Here is a 24,466-nt window from a genome sequence, read left to right as displayed (position 1 = left end):
GGTTCAAAGGGTAAAACATGATTATTATTATTATTATTATTATTATTAATAAACATACTGCCCTAAAGCTGACTTTAGGTTTGTATTTATTTAAAGTAGCCAAGTCAGAAAAGAGTTTCTCTCCAAACAGCCTTTAAGAATATAACAACTTAAAGCTTGTATGAATGTGGACAGTGTGTTCTTTATTACAGCAGATTCATGGCAGACCTGTGTTTATATTCTAGTCACACTTTGGATTTTCTCAATAAGCTTAACAAGATACCACAGTTCTTTATACTTTTTTAAACATAAGTGACATTAAAGCAGCTTTATTTACATGGGCACAGAGAAGTCATAAGCTGTAACCAAATCATAATCTCCTACAAAGAATTAAAAGGTCATGCCACAAAGTTAAATAACATTTATGACATCTGTATCAAGTAAGTATTCAGACCCCTGGACTGTTTGCACCCTTTATGGTTGTGAATTCGGCTTTAAATGTTTTTTATTGCCATTTTAACCCACCAGTCTGCTTTTATTCATAACTAGGAAACATATATTTTTTAGATCTTATTAAACATTTGTCTCCTAATCTCTGAGATGTGTCAAGAACTCAACTGGAGTCAACCTGTTACAACTTAAAGTTATTGGACACAGTTTAAAAAGGGAAAACCCAATTTACAAGGTCTAAACAAGGGCAAGGATATTAAACAATATGTGTTTTTCTAGGATTACATTGGCCTTAATAGTTTTGACATGAAGGAAGTTTGGTACATTTAACCTTCCTAGATTTGACTGCCCGGCCAAACTGGGCATCACGTGGGCCTCCACGACATGAACTCAACCCCCCCACCTCACTGCCCCCCGATTGGCTGCATTCGGCTGCATTATTATATTACAATATTTTAGCGGCGCTATGTGAGTGACATTCAGCTCAGCCAATCAGAATGCAACATGTGCTGGAGCTAGGCAGTCTAAAGTGTTGTAACGCTCATTGAAGTCCTGACTAAACAGTTAAAGTGAACTCTACCTTGTTGTGTGCCTTTATTCCCACACCTCCACCACCGCACAGAGCAAAAGACCTGTAGCATCACTCGCAGCAGCTAGGTGAGCCGACCCTCTACAGTAGCAAGTGGCTAATGCTAGCGGTCATGTGCAGCGATAACCGTACACGTAAAAACACGACAATGTTTTTGTTAAGTAAAATATTAAAAATGTATGAAATATGTGATATACGTACATGTAATACAAGTAATCAAAATATACACTGAGTGCACAGCAAGGGATTTTGTTGAGGGGGGTCCAAAATTTTTTTTTGCACTGGGGCCCATGAGCTCCTAGTTACGCCACTTCACCAGAACAAAATAATTAGGAAGGTTCAAATATACCTTTGGCCAAATAATGTTAATGTAAACTAGAGGAGTAGGTACAATTTATTTTCTCTATTCCTAATTTCACTTCTCATAGCATTACAAGCCAGTGACAGCTCTAAATATCCATATTATACAATGTCACATTTAGGACAGTAGTTAAAAACAAACAAGTAACTAGTAAACTGGTCTTTTATGTATGTATTTTATTATATTTACTTTTGTCACTACACTAAAATACACTAATATCTGAGTTAATGTCTGCAATACAAGTTGGAATGGGCAATGTAAAAGAGTGCAAGTGCTAGACTGGCCTGCCTGCAGTCCAAACCTGTCTCCCACTGAAAGTGTGTTGCACATTAAACAGTACAATATATATATATATATATATATATATATATATATATATATATATATATATATATATATATATATATATTCTCTTTTTACTTGTAACAGTGTAAAAGTATTTGTTTGAAATCATCACCGTCTGTTTTTATTTCTTCCTGTCCTCTTCATTTAATACTAATAAAGAAAAACTTGCTATGAACTACTCATTGAACTGAATATAAAGTATGTCTCATTTCTTTATCAGTGTGCATCGGTGAGTGCATCCACTCAGTACTGGCCAATCGGAACGTTGTGTATGTACCAGAAGGGGACACGATCTCTCTGTGGTGTGATGTTCAGCACTGTGGGCAGAAACACTGGACAGGAGGATGGGGAATTACAACTAATGGACAATTCAGTCATCTTTTCACGTCTCACAGAATCCACCTGTCCAACCAAACAATGTCAGGCATTATAATCCGCCTATTGCTCAAAATTCACAATGTCAACCAATCAGATTCCGGGCTTTACCAATGCATCATCAAATGGCAGAACAGCACCAGTGCAGGGCATGTGACGCAAATCAACGTGACTGCAGGTCGGAATGAGCAGTTCAGTATGTATTCCATACTGATTATCCTGATCTGTCATTCTCACTCAGTTCACAAATACTGATAAGCCATAACATTAAAACCACCTCCTTGTGTCTACAATCACTGTCCATTTTATCAGCTCCACTTACCATATAGAAGCACTTTTTAGTTCTACAGTTACTGACTGTAGTCCATCTGTTTTTCTACATACTTTTGTTAGCCTGCTTTCACCCTGTTCTTCAATGGTCAGGACCCCCACAGGACCACTACAGAGTAGGTATTATTTGGGTGGTGGATCATTCTCAGCACTGCAGTGACACTGACATGGTGGTGGTGTGTTAGTGTGTGTTGTGCTGGTATGAGTGGATTAGACACAGCAGCACTGCTGGAGTTTTTAAATATCGTATCCACTCACTGTCCACTCTATTAGACACTTCTACCTAGTTGGTCCACCTTGTAGATGTAAAGTCAGAGACGATCACTCATCTATTGCTGCTGTTTGAGTTGGTCATCTTCTAGACCTTCATCAGTGGCCACAGGACGCTGCCCACAGGGTGCTGTTGGCTAAATATATTTTTGGTTGGTGGACTATTCTCAGTCCAGCAGTGACAGTGAGGTGTTTAAAAACTCCAGCAGTGCTGCTGTGTCTGATCCACTTATACCAGCACAACACACACTAACACACCACCACCATGTGCTGAGAATGGTCCACCACCCAAATAATACCTGCTCTGCAGTCCTGACCATTGAAGAACAGCATGAAAGGGGGCTAAAAAGTATGCAGAGAATTAGATGGACAGTCAGTAATTGTAGAACTACAAAGTGCTTCTGTATGGTAAGTGGAGCTGATAAAATTGACAATTACAGTCAGTAATTGTAGAACTACAAAGTGCTTCTATGTGGTAAGTGGAGCTGATAAAATGGACAGTGAGTGTAGAAACAATGAGGTGGTTTGAATGTTATGGTTGATCGATGTAATGTACAATTATTTATTAAGTGTTATTTGTATAAAGTTAACTATACAATGCTGTAATAACAGAATTGACACTTTTTGATTGTTACTGTATATTTTACTAGGTGTTGCATGACATAAGTAATTTGTTCAATTTAATTTAAATTGTCATGTAGAATTTTATATAACACATTGTGTCATATTTCTCTACTAACAACTGCTTGCACCACCCTTGTCAGCAACAACTGCAAGTTTTCACTTTCTATAATTGGTTATTAGTCTTACATTGCTTACAAGTAAGGTCTTTTACTAAAACACTTCAAAACTTGTGCATATTATGTGCAGATTTAACAACCTATGCTCTCGGGTCATGCAGCGGTCTAATGCCCTAGCTTACCACCGCTGAGGCCCGGGTTTGAATCTTACATGTGCAACTGACAGTCTGGACACCTACCCACAGGCAAGGTTGGCAATGCATGCATGTGAAAAAATCATTGTCGATGCACAATGGGTTCTGGTCTAGACACCTGCTCTAGTAACAAATGATCTTTAGTAAGTTCCTCTAAACATAATGGAGATCTTTATGACTCGTAAGCATGCAGGTAAAAAAATTGCGGCCAGCAAGAACATGTGTTTTGGAGGAGACACCTGGACCTTTGTCTCAGCCCTCCTTGATCAGTGCACAGGCTGTGCTAACTGCATGATTGTAACAAGAGAGAATTAAAGACAGCAAATGGAGCAAATGGGGCAAAGAAGATATACTGTGCATTTAGAATGAACTTTTGTCCTAAATCTTGACTTTTGTGTTGCAGCAGCTGTATCAGCAGGGAGAATTACTTTTTATAGATTGTTGGTTTGTGCTGCAGCCAGTCTGTGTTTTCCTCTCCTTTTTATCGGACTGGCCTGTTGTTTTTCATCCAATGACACAAATGCACCTCCAGTTCCTCCACATCCCCGAAATAACAGTAAGAACTTTAGCTCTTATTGTCTCATCATCAACATTTAAATGTTAACTTGAATTGAAACATGATGTGATGTGATATACTGAAGGAAATGTATTATCTATAAAGTTTGAACAACAACCCCCAATTTAAAGCAAAAGTAACTTAAACAATGCAAAAAGCCAAATATGTCTCATCCTAGATGTCACAAAGCTGTACTTGACGAACCCCTATTCATTTTTTTAAACATTCATACTTCTAAACACAGAGTTTGTTTTTTAAAAGTGTTTACCAGCTCTCTTTTTCTATTTTGTGTGTAGCTTCTGCTCGAGTGAAACCTGACACAGAAGTAAGAATCTAATCTAATTTTATATCAGACTATCATTTTATTATCTTACTGGGTTTAGAATGTAGAATAAACATTCCTTTAAATGTAAATGGTCAGGCTTTTCACCTTTTATTTCTGGCATGTGCTTCTTTATTTTTGTATTGGAGCTACAAGGTTATCTAGCTAACAAATAATAGAAATATGTTTTACCATGAGATGCCCACTACCACTGGGATCTGGGGTTTAAATCCCAAGGCATGCTTTCGGCAGGTCAAGTATCTACGTAAAGACATGATTGGCTACGTCTAGAGGGGGATGTCCATGACTCTGCAATGGATAGCCATCCTGTCCAGGATAATAATGTTACTAATACTGATATTTACCACATTATACCACTTATAGGTGCAATCTCAGTTTCAAAGGAAAATACACAAGAAAAGTCTGCAACTTAGGCTTTCTACAACCCTGCCCTTAACACTAGAGATATTTCATGCACTATAACTAAGGCCCTACCTATTTCACGGCAATAAAAATTGTGTCACGGGCCGTGTAATGAGCCATCTCCGTGAAATGAGCAGTCTTCCGTGTAATATACGATTTGCTGTAAAAGTCAAAGTGTAAGGTTTGTGTTTAGTGATTTTACTATTTTCATTTACGTATTGTATGAAATATGAGGCGATCCTAGCAATCATATGGTAATTATGTTAGTGTAACAGACTTTTCTGTGGTGTTGTTCTGACCGAGGCTGTGTCCGAAATCGCATACTTCCATACTAAACAGTACGTGAAAGCAGTACGCGAGAGCCAGTAGTGTGTCCGAATACGTATTACGCGAAAAGTACCCGAATGACCTACTGCGATAGGTTGTGTAGTTTATTTCTTTCTTTATAAATGCAGTAAATCGTAGCAAAGATGCTCGGTTGCTCTAGAAATCAGTTAGACAAAATGTTCAAGATGTTGAAGCCTAAAGCAGCTAAAAACACGACTCAGGTAACTGAGTTTGGAAAACTCCCAACCGATTATGTAGATGCAGAGGGAGGTGTGTCAAAACATGAACATTCATCTTTGAGAGGGAGCTATTAAGGTAGTCGTGCTGTGTATTGTAACTTCCATTGATTCTGTAATTTAATTTATGAGTGTTATTTAATGACCACAGTGAAATGTGGCACTTTTCTTAAAAAATCTGTGTAATCTGTGATTTTTGAAAAACGGTGTTATAAACAGGTGTATTCATTTTTCATTCAATACAGAAGGGTACAATTTGGAACACAGCCCAATTTAATTCTTATAAAATCCTGTCATTTTATAATAAAACTTGCTTTTCACACTGGCTGTCCTACACGCCACTGTCTATAAACATGATTTAAACTTATGCAAACACTTTCTTCTTTCAGTATTTGCTAGCTACAGTAACACATTATAGCTCTGTTGTTAAAAAAGCAACAGGTATTTACTTACAGTAATTATAATTCATATAATTGCTACACTTGATTAAAACATAGGTATGTATGAATATCTGTGCAGGTAAAGTATGCAATGTTAGTCCTGAATGGTCGCAAGCACCAGAATCAAGCTCCAGCTGTGGAACCGACCGTCTACTCCACCCTGAACTTCTCCGTTTGACTACAATGGCTAACTACACTGTCTACTATTCTGTCAGGATCATTTTAACAGGATCACAGTTATAAATGCTTGCATGGATTTTTAAAAATCAGATGGTTATAAGTTAAAACACCAGGACTCGAAGCAAGTCAATGTTACGCTTTAGAGTAATACTGAACCTGTAGTAACGTTCAGCCTGTAATAAGCCTAGGATAAAAGTATACATTTTTACTGTTGTCTTTTTTAAGATAAAGAACAAAGCTTGTACAGTGGTGTGAAAAGTAATTGCCCTCTTTCCTATTTAACTGGATGCAAAAGCTTTCTATAACACTGTTAGTTTTTCACAATGCTTGGTGGAGGGGTTACCCTGTTTGTCTTTGTAGAAATCAGATTATTATTATTATTATTATTATTATTTTACCTTAACAGAGGTTAGAGCATAGGTTTAGTGTTTTTTTCACATGTACATGTTGGCTTTGCTTCTAAAACAGGTAATACAAGTCAAATGACATTTTATTAAATGTCCTAGGTGTGAGATGTTTTGTTTAATGATCTTAATAAGTTAAATAAGACAAATATTTTTACACCTTCAAATACTTTGACAAACATGTTGGGCGTGCAGTTTTTTTCTGTTTTATTAGAAAAATATAATTCCTAGTTCCATGTTTTCAGTTCTGTTTTCAGTTCCTCACAAGCCATAAAGTTTGTAATCTAAACAGAAACACTAACTGTAACTAAAACTTATTTAATCTTCTTGAGAACTTAAACTGCCTTTGGTGGCTATAACAGAGTCTCTACTGTCCATTCCACATTCATTTCTTGCAGTTATAGGTTTCATCAGCAAGATTAATAATTTCTGGAAGCCAGTGACAGACCTAAACAGTTCAAGTGTCTGATTAGTGGTACACTGTTAAATAAATGTGTGGAGAATGTGAAGAAAGAAAACACTGTCAAGGCTTTGTACACAGAGTAACATTAAGAAAAGTATTACAGGGTCAGTAGCATATTCTGCTATCTATTTTTGTCTAAATAATATCAGATAATTAGCGTTTTCCAGCAGTTATGATAGAGTCCTAATGTTAGACACTTTATATAAAAAAAAATCCCAGACTTCAATGGCTTGGCAACCTTTCATTTTTACAAACATATAAGGCAACACAGATTACTTTAATATGGTTTGTACAAACCCAGATTATTTTAAATTCCAGTTCTGGAAAGTCACAAAATATTAAAGTTTATATATACAGAACAGTTCATTCTCTTATCAGCCAGACCCACAGGCTTAATTCACCCATTCAGTGAGAAATCTTTAAAATCTACAGGAAGTGCGTTTGCCACCATCTTTAATTAGACTAACTAATTGGATGTAACACACAGCAGGTGAGACTAATTATTACCATGAAAACTGGAAACAAGAACAGGAAACACAGACCATATAAGGAAATTGGTGAGAAAGGTCGTCAAAATAAAACTCAGTCCTGTTTGATGTTTGAAAAGTTATGAAGTCAATGACTGTTCGATATAACCTTGTGAAATAACCTTGTGTAATGAGTAACTACTGTTCCAGTCATGAATGTAACCAAAGTGTAAAACATGATGTTAAAATCCTAATAAACAAACAATATACTAAAGAACTGTCTCTCATAATACATTAATTCATCTTTAGAAACATCTCATCCTGGTTAGGTTTAAACTGGGCCTAGATCTTATACTTAAACATGTCAATGCCACAAAGATAACTGTAGGAAATGATACTGGACAACACATTTGACACAAAATACAACATTTTATTATATAATAAACTCTCAGTGGCACATTACATAACCAAATATACATATACATGAATAAACTTTTAAATGATCTGCACTTATTTACCTCTTCATTTACTTCATTTTATTTTACAGGACATTAACACTAAAAGCAATAAATTATGTCAGTATAAACAAAATGTTGTTGGTACTTCATCTGTCCAACTAAAACTCCTGAGCAGTAGCAGCACTACTCCACACCACACCACACCACATTCTATTCGCTTCAGCTGCAGCATCATGTTATGAAATAAAGATGCACTGGTGAACACACCGTGCTTTAAGGTTCAGTCAAGGTTCAGTCAAACTCACACACGTGTAAAGCTTTTGAGTGGCTGACGAAGCTGTGTACACACACACACACCCACAGAGTTTCAACTACCAAACAGCTCCCTCTATAGGGAAAAAGGTGCAAATGAATCCTTCCACTTTCCCCAGACACTTTAGAAAGTGTGCTTAGCTTGGTTTGTATATAAAGGAAACAGAAACATACATTCACAAGTCACATTTTACATATTAAGAAATTACCAGAGTGCTGAAACGGTAGTTGTGGTATTTGTACAATTCAAGTCATCAGAAAAAAATAAACAAAAATATCAAAAACGTGTTATCAATGTAAGAAAAAAACCTTTTATTAAAATCAATAGCAACAGTGTATTTGAGATGTATGCTAAATTGTGTATTTGTGAACACTGCGTAAAGCCACAGCTTGGAGGGTTTGGACGACTCTAAAGCAGCATAACAGTGTTAAATGAATTGAAACATAATGGTCACTGGTCAGTCCTTCAGCTAAGACACTTAAATGTCTGGATAAATGAATAAAAAACTAATCACAGGATCAATTTCTGATCATATGATCCCCTTTGTAGTACCATGTACGTCTCTGATAAAGACTTTGATAACTCTGTATCTAAGTTACTGGCACAGATGTGTGCTTGTACTATAAAACAGCAAAATAAAAAGCACATTAAAAGTTTATTTATTTTATACTAGACCTGCATAAGGCATCTAAACACTCAAATCAGCATAGACTCACAAAAGCTAGAAGTTGTATTTGCTTCAAAGCTTGCGACTGACCTACATGTTTTGGTACCCTTGGTTTTAGCTATTACATACTATAGGTGAATGTAGGTTTTCTAATGCTGCAAAATCACAATGAGTACAGCACAAATAGCCTTCAACATAAACGGTATTTAACAAAATTAGCATTAGCATGAACAAAACTTCAAATGTTTACAGATTTATACAGCATGTGTCCAATCTGTGGCCCTATATCCCTTAAGACTTGCTTTGGCATCTGTGCTCACCCACTCCCTGTATCCTTGTATGTGTATTAGCTGGCTGGTTGGTGTTCATGTACGGTGTATAAACGGGTGCATGCTGGCTGAGCAGTGATGAAGGTGGTGGTGCATACAGCAGATGGTCCCTCGTTTCTTCAAACCTTGGCAGAAAGTCTCTTGGCTCCAATTAAGCTACACTGCCTGAGAAAAGAGGGCATGCTGTTAGTGTTATGTCATGATTAGTGAAAAAGTATAAAAAACTAACTGTCAGATTGAGCCTGTGAGTCAAATCACACAATTGTACTTTACCCATATTATTTTGTTGTCTGATGTTTTGCATTGAAGCTAAAAGGCTAAAGTGGCTAAAACAAAAGTCTATATGACCAAAAATATTCATTTCTAATGTCCAAATTCCAAATTATTATATTATATAATCCGTATAATATAATTTCTTGTTAGCAATAATTGTAGCTCCAGGGCAAAACTATAAAAGCACAAATCAATAAACCAACTGTCTTGACTTATCAACTAAATTTGTTGCAAACTTTAAATCTGTAATTTTATCTTTAAATTGTTTTTATGCCTAAATGGAATTTAAAAAATACCTGGTATCTCTCTGTAGTCACATTCATATTTGAATATCCCTAAAATAAAAATGAGAATACAATTAATATACTCTTACAATCAAGCTTAATAACAATCAGGGTTAAATGAGGTAATACCCTCCACTTTACTCACTTCAAGTTTGACCAAGGTGAAGTTTTACTTTTCCCACCTGAAAAAAAAAGAAGATGAATCTTACATTAGCACACAGTTGCTAGTGCTACAGAGTTCATGTTTGGGTCTGGTGTTGTTGCATTAAGTTAGTTAAGTGAGTTAAGTAAGTTTTTATGGATTTGGTGGTGTTTTATAGCTGTGTTTGGTGTTTTTTAATCACAGTGTTTGGTGGTGTTTTATAGCAGTGTTCGGTAGTGATGTTTTGTAAAAGTATTTGGTGTTATTATTTTGTAACTTTGGTGGTGTTTTAACTGAGTTTTGTCTTGATAAGTGACTTTGATGGTGATTTGGTGGTGTTTTGTACTTGGTCTTGTTCTGTAACCTCACTTGCCGATGGTGTGTGATTGGTGGTGTTGTGAATTTGGTGGTGGTTTGTTACTGAGGTTGGTGGCATTTTTATAACTGTGTTTGATCTTGATGTTTTGTTACTGTGGTGTTGTGTTGTTATTGTGTTTGGTGGTGTTTTGTAACTGTGTTTTGTGGTGTTTTGTTACTGAAAGTGGTGTTGATTTGTAACTGTGTTTGGGGGTGTTTTGTTACTGTGTTTGGTGTTGTTTTGTATCTGAGTGTGGTCTTTTTTTGTTACTGTGGTTGATGGTGTTTTGTAACTGTGTTTGGTGTTGTTTTGTTACTGTGGTTGATGGTGTTTTGTAACTGTGTTTGGTGTTGTTTTGTTACTGTGTTTGGTGGTGTTTTTGTATCTGAGTGTGGTGGTGTTTTGTAACTGTGTTTGGTGGTGTTTTGTTACTGTGTTTGGTGTTTTGTATCTGAGTGTGGTGTTGTTTTGTTACTGTGTTTGGTGTTGTGTTGTTACTGTGTTTTGTTGTTATTTTGTTACTGTGCTTGGTGTTGTGTTGTTACTGTGTTTTGTTGTTATTTTGTTACTGTGTTTGGTGTTGTGTTGTTACTGTGTTTGGTGGTGTTTTTTTATCTGAGTGTGGTGTTGTTTTGTAACTGTGTTTGGTGGTGTTTTTTTACTGTGTTTGGTGTTGTTTTGTACCTGAGTGTGGTGTTGTTACTGTGTTTGATGTTGTGTTGTTACTGTGTTTTTGTTGTTGTTTTGTTACTGTGTTTGGTGGTGTTTTGTTACTGTGTTTGGTGGTGTTTTATCTGAGTGTGGTGTTGTTTTGTAACTGTGTTTGGTGTTGTTTGTAACTGTGATCTTATATAATTGGGTCAGTGTTTTTTGTCGAACCGTGTCCAGCTCCTCCAGCGTCTCTCCCTCTCCTGCTGTGCTGCTGAAGCTGCTGGTGCTGGATGATGAGCGGGAGATGTTGCTCCTGCTGCTGCACTCTTTTAGCTTTACAAACGGCCTGTGTAACACAGCACAGCCAGCAGAAAGAGAAAACAAAGAGAGCAAAGAATTACAAAAATAAACCAGAATTATTAACAGGAAGTAAAGTCACATGTGCAGCTTTTAGCTCATACAGCAGAAGTGAGACATTACAGAACTGCTGACCTTTCCTTATTTGGACAGATCTCTGGTGAACTTGGGTTAGATGACGTCTCTGGGAACACATCTGCTGTTTTGTGATCACTGCAGAAAAAAGAAGGTTTATTATACAGTAGATCAAACGTATCCTCTGTACAGTGTGAGTACAGCAGAGTTTCAGTTTGCACTGCTGAATTGTTTAGTTCAGGCTCTCACTTTAAACAGATGTGTTATAAAATGGTTAGAGTTTTAGGTTAAAGTCTTTCTCTGTTTTAGTCCCACTATAAATAATTTGAATCCCCTCATATACATGATGTTTGTGTAACCTGCGAGGTGGCTGTCTCTCAGTAGGGCTCTCTGTGCTTGAGTGTAGTCTGGGAAAAAGGCCTGAACGGCGTTTTACTGGACTCTTCATAGGAGACTTGGCTGACATCACTGGAGGCTGCACAATCATACAACCACACAATCATACGAGTAAAGAAATCAGTCAAGACATTCAAACTATTAACACAAGTCTAAGTTCAGATAGGCAACTAAAATTTTACATTTGAGCGGTAGCTCAGCCAGTAAGTTACAGGCCTGATGATCAGAAAGTCACAGGTTCAAGCCCTGCTACTGGTTACTGTTGGGCCCTTGAACAAGGCCCTAAATCTTTCAATTGGATTGTATATGGTCTCAAATTTACAACCCCAAATCAGAAAAAGTTGGGACAGTATGAAAGTGCAAATAAAATAAAAAGCAGTGTTTCTTCATTTTATTTATTAATATACCTCCATTCCTGCATTTCAGACCTGCCACACATTCCAAAAAAAGTTGGGACGGGGGCAATTTAGGGCTAGTAATGAGGTGAAAAAACTAAATAATTATGTGATTCTAAACAGGTGATGTGAACAGGTGATTGTAATCATGGTTTGGTACAAAAGCAGCATCCAGGAAAGGCCGAGTCTTTGAAGAGCAAAGATGATCAGAGGATCTCCAGTTTGTCAACAAATGCATGACGAAATTACTGAAATGTTTAAAAACAATGTTCCTCAAAGAAAGACTGGAAGGGATTTGCATATTTCTCCCTCTACAGTGCAGAATATCATTAAACAATTCAAGGAATCGGGAGGAATTTCAGTGCGTAACGGCCAAGGGCGCAAGATTAAGCTGAACACCGGTGATCTTCCATCCCTCAGACATCACTGCATTAAGAACCGCCACTCAACGATAGCTGATATAACCACATGGGTGAGGAATTACTTCTAGCTAACTATTTGTTAAGCTCTACAATACAGAGTTACATGCACAAATGTCACTTAAAACTTTTCTGTGCAAAAAAGAAGCCTTATGTTAACCATGTCCTTTACACACTGAAATTCTTCCCGATTTCTTGAATGGTTTAATGATATTATGTATAATATGCAAATCACTTCCAATCTTTCTTTGAGGTACATTGTTTTTAAACATTTCAATAATTTTCTCACGCATTTGTTGATAAACTGGAGATCCTCTGTGCATCTCTGCTCGTCAACTTCTCTGGGCTCGGAGGCATCTAGGATGGACCATCACACAGTGGAAATGTGTATTGTGGTCAGATGAATCAGCATTCCAGGTCTTTTGGGGAAAAAATGGACTCTGCGTGCTCCGGACAAAAGACAAAAAGGACATAAAGGACATAGGGCGTAAAGGCCAAGGGCGCAAGCTTAAGCTAAACGCCCGTGATCTTTGATCCCTTAGACGACACTGCATCAAGAACCGGTACTCAACAATAGCTGATAAAACCTCATGGGCAAGGGACTATTATTTGCATTTTCCATGCTGTTCCAACTTTTTCTGATTTGGGGTTGTAATTTGTAATCTGCTATTGTGATGAATGTAAATCTTTTTCAGCGGAAATGGCTTTTGAATTTCAAAAAAACACAATCGTACACTTCTACATTACCCCCTGGACTCAGTTTGACTCTTCAAATTTAATGTGGGATACACCCAAATGTTTTTCAAATCAGTTAGTAGTGGGTCTATTTATACTTCCTGCCATGAGATGAAGCAAATCAAAGTAATTGACTCGTTACACAGCTGGTTTTATGGTATATCAAAAATTCCCTGCTGTCCTATCACTTAAAAAATTTATAATATGGCTGAATTCTCTTTAATGTGTTAACGTTTTACCGTAAAAGTGCTCTTGGTACACTCAGTTGTGCCCTGTGGAAGCCCTCCTCCACTCGTACTAGATGGAACTCCTCCTCCTGCAGGTTTGTGTTTGTGAGATCCCACCATCGTCTCCATGGAGTGACTCCTCACCCGCATCGCTCTCTGGGAGACAGACAGGGAGATGACAAAATATTATTTTTGTTTGTTTATGATAGTTTATTATTTTATATTCAGCTAGACACAGTTTTTTCTCCTGTTTACTATTTACTTCTTTTCTTATTATTTCTAATGAAATATCATATTTTATTATATAATTTATCTATTTATTTATTACTTTTTAATGTGGCCTGTATAAACAGTAGTCTGAACAGCTCACACCTCCAAACTTTCTGATGGGATGGAAGATAAAACAATAGGGTAGATAGTCCCCCTTGAAAAAAAACTGCTGTCCTATGATATTACATGTGCAGCAAGATTTGACGGCTGGCTATATGTCTCATTGATGGAGTTGGTGTACTTGCTGGCTGGTAGCTGCCATGTCAAATGAGATCAAATTAGTGCCACCTGTATTAACTGTGTTTCCTAAAAACTCACAAAACCATGTAGTTCATGCAACATTCCTCAACAGATGAATATTTAAGAGGATGCTAATACATGAGCTTAAAGAAGTCTGAGATTCACAAATGCGACTGCTAATTGATAGAAATACTAGAATGTCTTTCCTCGCAGCCAGTGTGCACAGCTCACTTTGGACTCTCTACCACAACAGAAGGGCGGCACGGTGGCTCAGTGGGTAGCACTGTCGCCTCACAGCTCAAGGTCCTGTGTTCGATTCCCAGGTGTGGTGGTCTGGGTCCTTTCTGTGTGGAGTTTGCATGTTCTCCCTGTGTCTGCGTGGGTTTCCTCCGAGAGCGCCGGTTTCCTCCCACAGTATTGACATGCAAGTGTTTCCTCCCACAGTACTAAGACGTCCATGACTGTGTTTGACGTTAAACTTGTGAACTGATGAATATTGTGTAACCAGTAACTACCTTTTCTGTCATAAATGTAACCAGTGTGTAAAACATTGTTAAAATCCTAATAAATAACACCACAACAGAAACCACGTCACTACCACGAATAGACAGCAGGTAGAGCAATACACCACCAAATAGTTTACGAATCACAACCATAAATCACAATAAAACACAAAACAGACATGAGATCTGCTTTTATATGAAACAGCTTTATTTTCATCACACCACCATCTCTGGTTTTATTTAACACATTTTGAGATCACGTGGTATACCTGCATTTGGTCCAGTTATTTTTTTTATTTTTATTTTTTTCAATAATGAAGCAAGGCCACTTTACACATCACCAAGCTTATCAACACTGGTAACCGTTAAAAGAATATCATGTTGTGTGATTTATATGTGCATTATAGGGTCATGCAGTGGGCATCTGTGTCTGCTGGAGGTGGTAGAAGACAGTGACGGCCCCTATGCAAATCAACACTGCATGAGCTGTGTAGGACTGAGCAATTGTTCCCACACACCTCCACACTGCCTGCAAACAGCCACACACACACACACACACACACACACACACACACAATTACACAATAAATGCTCTTTAGTCATGCTCTACAAAAGTGGTTCTCAAATTTCCATCAGCTGGACCACAGCAGCGGTCAAAAGCAAGACTTATATCCCATGTACTTCCAATATACTTATAATAATGGTTTGCTTTTATTGCTCAAGGTCCCCCAGTGTCCAAAAATATTGTTGTTTTTAATTATTTTAATTCTTATATAATTGGTTTACATTTCAGGCGGTATGGTGTGTGTGTGTGTGTGTCTGCCCTACGATAGACTGGCACCCTGCCCACGGTGTTACTGTGTGCTTTGTGCCCATTGAAAAGCTGGGATAGGCTCCAGCACCCCCGCCCCCCCAAAAAAATTAGATAAGCGGTTAAGAAAGTGAGTGGTTTTCCTTGCATATTCCATTAAGTCTTTTAGTTCCGTCTCAGAAGTTATTGGCCATGTTTATTACATATAGAGGCAAATTAGTATTAGAAGTCTTTTACATAACATATTTCTAATCACATTAAAAGGAGGTGGAAAATTTTATTTACCAATAGTTTATTCTGTTGTTAGTCCTATTTTAGTTTTAGTTGTTCAGTAGTATTCCTTGGTTATTATTGGCACTATTTCTCACCTGACTCACTGTAGCTTATCTTTTAGGTGAGATGTTAAATACATATTGTGCACAAGTGACACATTCATAAAACATGTGTTCATATTAAAATATGAATGCACTTGGTTTTAAAATTGAATATCCAACATGTTCAGTTGTCCTCATACTTTTGGTCACATAGTGTATGTGGAATTTTAATGCCACATGATGCAACTTACACAGTTCCAAGACGTGATGTAATGTGTGCCCAGACTGCAGATGTTTTAGTCACAGAACCTTAAGAATCTTAAAATGTTTGACCCCATATTCTATTATTATGATACCAGCTTACAAACTGCTAATTATTCAAGAATAGATCAGGATCCAGGACTATCAGGGCAAAGGAAGTTTGGCAGTTAAGGTGCTGGACTAGTAATTAGAAGGTTGCTGATTCAAGCCCCACCACTGTCAGGTTGCCATGGTTGAGCCCCAGAGCAAGGCCCTTATCCCTAATTGCTTGGATTATAATTGGTCACAACTGTAAGTTGCTTTGGATAAAAGTGTGAAATGAATGCATTTGTTAGCTCTGGTGGAAAAATATTAAAGATCAGAAACCAAACATCACATTTTGAGATAAATAAGTTGTAAACTGACTTTTTAAAATGTATTTCTTCTGTGGCTTGGTGGGTAGCACTGTTGCTTTACAGCAAGAAGGTAATGGGTTTGATTTCCAGGTGGAGCAGTACAGGTCCTTTTTGTGCGTGTCCATGAGGGTTTTCTCCCACATTCCAAAGACATGCAGTCAGGTTAATTGAAGATACTAAATTCCCCCTTAGGTATAAGTTTGTGTGTGTGTGTGTGTGCGTGCGTGTGTGTGCGTGCGTGCGTGCGTGCGTGCGTGTGTGTGTGTGTGTGTGTGTGTGGTTGCCCTGTAATGAACTGAGGGTGTGTCCCTGAATTGGATAAAGCAGTGGTCAAACAGACAATAAATGAAGGACTGAATAATTTATTTCTTCACTTACTTTAAAAGACTCCAACAGGCCACCATGGCCTCCGTTCTCCAGTTTGTCCTCCTCTGTAATTGATCCCACTCCAATAGTGGCCTGGGTTTGTCTGTGTAGCTCATCATGAAGGTTATCCAGAAGTGCTGCTCGTGTCCTTCCCTAAAATACACACACAACCATAAAGGTAGTCATGGGGTCCCAATCCAAATCTGTCAATAACATTAGGAGAGAGAGCCAAGGCTAAAGAACCTCTTGAGGAACTACCCTGGTCTTGGCAAAGTTCCTGTTTTATTTTTAACTGCACTGCAGGAACAGTGATCATAATGTACAGTAAAGTATGAGAACTATTAAAAATCTAAACAGCAAACACTGAGATCAAAAAGTTGTGCTGCTCTGTATAATATTTTAATATGTGATTATGATATTTACTGTAATATAGCTATTTATAAACCTGATCACTCTTTTAAGCTTGATACACGACTTGCTCAACAGTTCGTGGTCCCGGTCATCTAATTCTCCTCATTGTGATGCACCATACAATTTCAACAGGAGACAGATCTGGACTGCAGCCATGCCAGTCAAGCACACACACTCTGAATTACACAGTTCCTTCATGACAGCATATATTTCTCTAAAATCATTATATATGCCTCAGTGATACCTTCACCCTTGCCTTGAGTACTTCTGCACCCCCACACCATGACAACTGAAAACAATCTGGATGGTATTTTTGTCTTTGAAATCTTTGAAATCAACATCCATTTTTCCTAAAAACAGCTGAAATGTGGACTTATCTGACCACAGCATGTGTTATGACTGTCTTTCAGTCCTTCTGAGGCCCAGAGAAAACAGCAGCCACCATAGGGCAGGTGTAGCCTAGTGGTTAAGGTACTGGACTAGTAATGGAAAAGTTGCTGGTTTAAGCCCCATCACTGCCAGGCTGCCACTGTTGGGCCCTTGAGCAAGGCCCTTAACCCTCAATTGCTTAGAAAATATACTATCACAGTACTGTAAGTCGCTTTGGATAAAAGCGTCTGCTGAATGCTGAAAATTTAAATGTGTGTATGACCTTCTCTTTGTGAAATAAAGTTTCAGGTTGCATTTCTTGATGCAGCGGTGGACCGTGTCAGGTAACAACATTTTTCAGAAGTACTTCAGAGCCCATGTGGCTATATTTATAACAGTAGCAAGATGGTTTTACGTGCAGTGCTGTCTGTGGGCTCAAAGGTTATGCACATTCAACAGTGATTTATGACCTTGCACCAGGTATTTTAGGGTGTCACCAGAATGAAGCAATTTGATTAAATGAATAACTGAGTAAACATGCAGCGTGGTTCTGACTCACCTCCAGCTTGGCAAACTTGTCAGACTTATAGCAAGCGTTCTCAGCGTTGATCAGTTTTGTTAGCAGAAATTCGCGAAACTCTGGACCCTGTGATGAACAAAAACAACCCAAGTTGTTATCTGTACATTGCTTTTCTGAATTCTTAATACTATAATAAAGTTAAATAAACTTTTTTGATGGTTTTTTTATAACAATGTTTAATAAATTTGTTGCAACTTTAATTCATGTCTGATTAAAATAGGATTAAGGGGTTTAATTCTCACCTTCTTAAAAATGGCGGGGTTGGGCAGAGGTGGACCAAATGGAGGCACGTCCTCGCGGGCTGTGACAGACACCTGCACAATAAATCGGAGCCTTTAATACAGGTACAATCCTGTATTTGCCCATCAACTGATTTCTTCTATTTTTGCTAATGTTTGAGATCTTACAAATAATATTTAGAAAATATAAGATTATGACAACACAACTAACCACAAAATGCAGCTTTTAACTGATTATTTCTTTCATTTAAGGTAAGGATTTATTCATAACCCATTTGACCTTAGTTCCCCTTTGTCCTAATGACTGGTTGTGCCACCCTGTGCAATGAAATGTTTGCGATAGCTTGCAATAAGTCTTTTATATCACTGTGGAGAAATTTAGACCCACTTTTTTATGCATTTTCTCCCTTTTTCTTCCCATTTTTAGCACGTCCACATTTTACCAGATTGCGTCATGCTTCCTCTCTACTGGTGCTGACCCCCGCCCCTGATTGAGGAGAGAGAACTGACACACGCCCCCTCTGACATGTGGGCAGTACCCGACTGCATCTTTTCACCTGCACAAGGTGAGTTTTCATGCCAATCAGCCTTGTGCACAGAGAGCCACACCCTGATCAGCATTATTCCTTTACTATGTGCAGACACCATCAATCAGCCAGCAGAGGTCGTAATTGCATTAGTTATGAGGTCCCTATCCGGCTCCCTACCTGAATGAACAACAGCCAATTGTTGTTCATATAGCCGCCCAGCCCAGCCAGATGGCAGAGCTGAGATTTGATACGATGCATTCAAAATCCCAGATCTGGTGTGCTAGCGTATTTTACTGCTGCGCCACCTGAGCGGCTTAGGCCCACTCTTCTTTGCATAACTGTTATAATTCCACTTTACTGGAGGGTTTCAAGTCAATTGGATTCAAGACAGGAATTTGCCTTGGCCACGCCAAACCCTAAATTGGTTTATTTTGAGCCATTCAGAGGTGGACCTGCTTGTGTGCTTTGGATCAATGTCCTTCTGCATAACCCGACTGCACTTGAACTTTAGGTCACAAAGTGATGGTCGGACATTGTCCTTCAGGATTTTCTGATAGAGAGCAGAATTCATGGCACCATCAGATATCACCAATCGTCCATGTGTCCAGGTCCTGCAGAAGCAAAGCAGCCCCAGACCATCACACTACCCCCATGTTTGACTGTTAGTATGATGTTCTGATGGTAAAATGCGGTGTTAACTTTAACATTTTGAGTTTACTTGGTTTATTCTTGTCTAATATTGGCTAATGGAAGTTGTTTGATTATCTGATACAAATAAGCAACAAAAATACAGACACAGAAGAAACTGGAAATGGGGAAATACTTTTTTACACACTGGTAAAATATGAGTAATCAGAAAAATGCATTAATGTAAACACTACCTTGTAGGTTGTGTGTTTAGTGCAGGGGTTTTCAGCTTGCACTAGTATATAGGCATGAAGAAAGTTGGAGGCAATCATATCGGGTACAAATGGAGTGGGCTCTTCCTGGAACACTGCGGCAACAATATCATTCCCAATGTGTCTTTTCCTCTGTAGCTGTAAAGTACAAAACTTCAGTTATTTACAAATTACAAGTATTTTAGTAAAACCTGAGCAAATTACAGTGCCGTAAAAAAGGAAATGCACATTGACTTTAGTTTCGTTCCTTTTCTGCCATTCAGGTGTGGATCATTGTTCTGCTGTATAACCTAATTATACATCAGCTTCAGCTCACATACAGATGATGTTATATTGTCCTTAAAACATTAAAATGTGTCCTCACTGCAAAAACAGCAAATAGTCTAAATCCTAACACAGCAAGCATTTCTACATCACACTACAACTCCCATGTTTAGCTGTTGGTATAATGTTCCTACTATCAAATGATGTACTATAAATAATTTAAAATATGAATCCTATTTTCCAACAGTAAAACATTACCCATAGTCCTAAAATCACTGAAGTGTTTTTATTTTTATGTCAAACAAGCATGGTGTCATTAACATTTACATATACACTGATCAGGCATAACATGATGACCACTGACAAATGAAGTAAATAACACTGATTATCTGTTCATCACGGCACCTGTTAGTGGGTGGGATATATTAGGCAGCAAGTGAACATTTTATCCTCAAAGTTGATGTTAGAAGCAGGACAAATGGGCGAGTGTGAGGATTTGAGTGAGTTTGACAAGGGCCAAATTGTGATGGCTAGATGTCTGGGTCAGAGCATCTCCAAAACTGCAGTACTTGTGGGGTGTTCCCGGTCTGCAGTGGTCAGTATCTATCAAAAGTGGTCCAGAAGGAACAGTGGTAAACCGGCGACAGGGTCATGGGCGGCCAAGGCTCATTGATAAACGTGGGGAGCGAAGGCTGGCCCGTGTGGTCCGATCCAACAGTCAAGCTACTGTAGCTCAAATTGCTGAAGAAGTTAATGCTGGTTCTGATAGAAAGGTGTCAGAATACACAGGGCAGCACAGTTTGTTGCATATGGGGCTGCATAGACCAGTTAGTTAGGAATGTGTTCATAATGTTATGCCTGATTGGTGTATACTGTATCTTAGCTGAAACTAAAGACTCAAGTTTATAGGTACAAGTTTTTGAGATAATGTTTCCACAGCCATAAAAATAGCCTTGTAAGCTTTTTCAGACTGATGAACTTAAACAACCTACCCCAGCACCACTGGAATTTTCCTTATATTACGTTAAATGCCTGGGAGGCTTTGATGGAAATAATTAAATGCAAGTTAGGTTTATATTTTTTAGGAGTGTATGAATTTAAGCCTGGCTGCATTAAACTAGCTTTACTGGTTTAGTAATTACTTGATAGGTTAGTTTGTTAATTCATTAACCAAGAGGCAATTCCTTGTTCATAAAGGTAATATGGGTGTAAAATAGCTTTGTTCTTTAAACAATAAAATCATACTTTACTCATGTGTTGCATTTTTACTCAAGATACTAAATTCTGAATTTATTTGGTGTGTCAAATCAAATATGCAGTTACAGAGGTCAGAAAAAAGGGCAGTTCATTTTTCACAGCACTGTACATGAACAAACATGTTGAGGAATTAAACAAAGCATGTCTATGCATTAGTTTGTTCTACCTGCTGTACGTCTCCCTCTGTGAAAGGAAGTTTAGTTGAGACATGGAACATGATTTCTCTGTTTCTGTACACGGTGTAGACTGACTCAGAGCCGGTCTGTCCATGAGACACATCCAGACCCCCTCGGAACCTGAAGATCAAAACATCATTCATGAATAGTTCCTTGTATATCATATCTTAGGTATGATTTTGCTTAGCATCCTTGACTGGCACGCAGTAAAATTGTTGAAAAAAATCAGTAGTGTAAATAAACAATTAAATAAGATAAATATAATTCATTACATTTGTATAAGACATTTACATTTGCAGCATTTAGCAGAAGCTTTTATCCAAAGCGACTTACATTTATGACAGAATTACTAGTCAATTACCTTAACCACAGAGCTACCTTAGAAAGATAAGACATTTGTACAGTATATGACAATTATTATTATTTTTTTTATTATTATTATTATTATTATTGCTGTTGTTTTAATTCAGTAGTGCTGATGCTACCTTAAAAATGTGGTTTTAAAATGTAAAAGCAAAAAAATATATATATATAATTCAGTATGAGTTGGTTACATTGTTTAATTACCCTTTAAAATCCTGCAGTTCTATGTTGTCTCCCAGCACACTGAGGAATTCTGTAAATGCTGGCGTCTCTTCATTATTCCCAAACAGCTCTTCTTCTGATGTCTAAGAAAGATGGGGAAAGTTAAGAAAAGTGTTAAGAATCCTAAGGATAAAGTTCCTGCTGCATAATTCACATTATACATGTTAATGCTTTTTACCATCCAGTCCAACCTGAATTTTGTGAATGTTGGAGACTAAAATTAATAACACATTTTGGAACTCAGCATCCCAATACAGCTGTGGAAACATTATTCTATATGTTTTATATAGTTAGTTTGAGTTTAGCAAATCTGAAATCTTTCCTATGGTGAACCTAGCCTATGACTTGCTATACACCATGCAGCCAAACCGTATTCAGTAACTGTAAAGTGTATAAAACAATCTTTTGGTGTCTTAAATATCACCAGTAAATCTGAGTTTCTGTCATGCATGTGCTTCCTGAACAATTTGTATACTGGAACTGTGCAAAAAAATGTTGATTTGTTAAGAGTAAAATAAAGAATGTTTTACTGTGATCATGCAATTAAAAAGAAATGCTCTGAAGAAAAGTAAAGGTGGGGTGGGTTGGTGCAGTTACAACATTTTAGAGATAATAAAGTAAGGTTACTGGCCAAAAAAGGTTAAGGACACTTTGTGTAAGCATTGCCAGACTTGGGAACTTTGGGAATTTGTTCCGCTGTTTGGGTGGCTAGAACAGCATTTTTGTTCCAACTCTGTGATTAATGATTCTAGCTGATCTTAGCTTATGTGTATGGATTTGAATTTAGTTGGCATACTTCTACATTTTGGGCATGATAACATATCTTTTACATGTGCAAACAAAATGGAAAATATATTAAATATTAAAATAATCAAATTAAAATGTTAGTACATCAGTAAAGTGTTCTCTGTTAGATCATCTAACTGGACAATCTACATTGGGTATGTTTTATAACATAAAAACTTTGGGTTAACTAAAGCTAAAAGTAGTAAAATACTGTAGTACAACATTTTATATTATGTTAGAAAATATATCCAATGTAGAGTGTCCAATTAGATGATCTAACAGAGAACACTTTACTAATGTAGTGACATTTTAATTTGATTATTTTAAGACCTTTGGCATGGTGCAGCTTCCCCAACTTTCATGTAAAAACATTCACAACAGTTCTGCACTATTCAAAGCTTCTCTGAATGCTAACAATAAAGGTAAAAGCACCTGTGACCGACTTACACGCAAAAATGTCAGTTCTGCAAAATATCACAAGGATTAGTCAAATCTGCATGATGCTGCAAAAAGCAAATCCCTAAAAGAACAGGATGAAATTTACTTTCAGTCCTGCGTCATTCAAAATCAATAAACGATTTAGCTCACCTGCCCAAACTTCTGATATATCACCCCAAACTTGAAGGTGTTGTTAACTTCATGCTCATCGAACGCAACAACCAGTTGTGATGCCTGAAAGAATAAAAATAGATACTAAGAAACAAAGCCAGAGGAAGAAACATATGTGCGTCAGGACTGTTCATAATTTAGCAAACGGCTTTGTGTTTGCCATGGCTGAAAGCCCAAATGGGTGCAGAGATGAGCCAGGCACTGCTGAAACACATTCATAGACTGAGCCTGCTGGGCATTACAGAAGCAGATGGACTTTACAGCACCCCGGGGTACGTACACACACACACACACACACACACATTAGCCCAGATGTCCAGTGTAGTGGAGGGGACAGCAAATAGAGCAGAACCATCTCACCATTCAGAGTATGACAAGAAACCAGCAGGTAGGGAATGCTTCGCTGCATTCGGGCTATGACGTATCAAGTCAGCATTTTAGCCACATCCATTGCTAACAGTTGTATAACATCAATCAAATAAAATACTAATATTAGGCTTTGTGGCAAAAGTCTAGGAGCGAACCGTTCCTGTTCCATCATGACTTTGCCCCTGTGATACTCCAGCGTCCTTCAACAAACTCTGACCTTATCCCAATATGTTTGTTTGTTTGTTTATTAGTATTTTAACGTCATGTTTTACACTTTGGTTACATTCATGACATAAACAGTAGTTAATCATTACACAAGATTCATCAGTTCACAAGGTTATATCGAACACAGACATGGACAATTTTGTATCTCCAATTCACCTCACCTGCACGTCTTTGGACTGTGGGAGGAAACGGGAGCACCCGGAGTAAACCCACGCAGACACGGGGAGAACATGCAAACTCCACACAGAAAGAACCCGGACCGCCCCACCTGGGGATTGAACCCAGGATGTTCTTGCTGTGAGACGACAGCGCTACCCACTTAACCACCGTTCCACCCCTAAAATCTTTTGTAAAGCCTGATGAAAGCTGATTCTGTTGAAGCTGCAAATAGGGGAAGTGGCAACTTTCTATAAATGCCCATGGTTTTAGAATGGATGCTCTATTTTAATGAAGTGTTTTTGTTATTTTGCTGTATGT

At 37.8% G+C, this 24,466-nt stretch overlaps 2 protein-coding genes across 7 annotated transcripts in view; one reads left to right on the top strand and one right to left on the bottom strand.

Moving 5' to 3' along the window:
• Positions 1-2,141: 2,141 nt before the first annotated feature.
• Positions 2,142-6,616, top strand: si:dkey-52l18.4 (uncharacterized protein LOC560708 homolog). Its single transcript, XM_063017331.1, has 4 exons — positions 2,142-2,295; positions 4,037-4,189; positions 4,486-4,514; positions 6,017-6,616. The coding sequence occupies exons 1-4, from the start codon at positions 2,142-2,144 to the stop codon at positions 6,113-6,115; spliced, it is 435 nt and encodes a 144-aa protein (XP_062873401.1). The 3' UTR covers positions 6,116-6,616.
• A 1,244-nt stretch (positions 6,617-7,860) lies between these two features.
• Positions 7,861-24,466, bottom strand: part of rap1gap2a (RAP1 GTPase activating protein 2a) — an 85,279-nt gene continuing 68,673 nt past the window's right edge. For 4 of the 6 annotated variants that reach the window (XM_063017288.1, XM_063017283.1, XM_063017284.1 and 1 more), the window contains 14 exons: positions 23,375-23,458; positions 21,983-22,083; positions 21,406-21,535; positions 19,701-19,856; positions 18,293-18,364; positions 18,030-18,116; positions 16,703-16,843; positions 13,543-13,686; positions 11,718-11,833; positions 11,419-11,496; positions 11,155-11,272; positions 9,921-9,957; positions 9,788-9,826; positions 7,861-9,383 (listed from right to left, as the gene is read on the bottom strand). In XM_063017288.1, the coding sequence (XP_062873358.1) occupies positions 9,922-9,957; positions 11,155-11,272; positions 11,419-11,496; positions 11,718-11,833; positions 13,543-13,686; positions 16,703-16,843; positions 18,030-18,116; positions 18,293-18,364; positions 19,701-19,856; positions 21,406-21,535; positions 21,983-22,083; positions 23,375-23,458 (1,263 nt within the window). In that variant the 3' untranslated portion in view covers positions 7,861-9,383; positions 9,788-9,826; position 9,921. Of the gene's footprint in view, positions 9,384-9,787; positions 9,827-9,920; positions 9,958-11,154; positions 11,273-11,418; positions 11,497-11,717; positions 11,834-13,542; positions 13,687-14,806; positions 15,073-16,702; positions 16,844-18,029; positions 18,117-18,292; positions 18,365-19,700; positions 19,857-21,405; positions 21,536-21,982; positions 22,084-23,374; positions 23,459-24,466 lie in introns of those variants that run through there. The other 2 variants (XM_063017286.1, XM_063017287.1) reach the window with 1 other exon arrangement.

The sequence above is a fragment of the Trichomycterus rosablanca genome, chromosome 20 (assembly GCF_030014385.1).
Source record: "Trichomycterus rosablanca isolate fTriRos1 chromosome 20, fTriRos1.hap1, whole genome shotgun sequence".
NCBI lineage: Eukaryota > Metazoa > Chordata > Actinopteri > Siluriformes > Trichomycteridae > Trichomycterus > Trichomycterus rosablanca.
This window is presented reverse-complemented; position numbering and strand designations above follow the sequence as displayed.

Excerpts from the sequence above, each read along its gene's own strand:
- si:dkey-52l18.4 (XM_063017331.1), top strand. The coding sequence starts at position 2,142 with ATGTCAGGCATTATAATCCGCCTATTGCTCAAAATTCACAATGTCAAC. Across the intron at positions 2,296-4,036 it reads AGGTCGGAATGAGCAGTTCA|CAGCTGTATCAGCAGGGAGA; the intron begins GTATGTATTCCA and ends TTTGTGTTGCAG. Across the intron at positions 4,515-6,016 it reads GAGTGAAACCTGACACAGAA|GTAAAGTATGCAATGTTAGT; the intron begins GTAAGAATCTAA and ends ATATCTGTGCAG.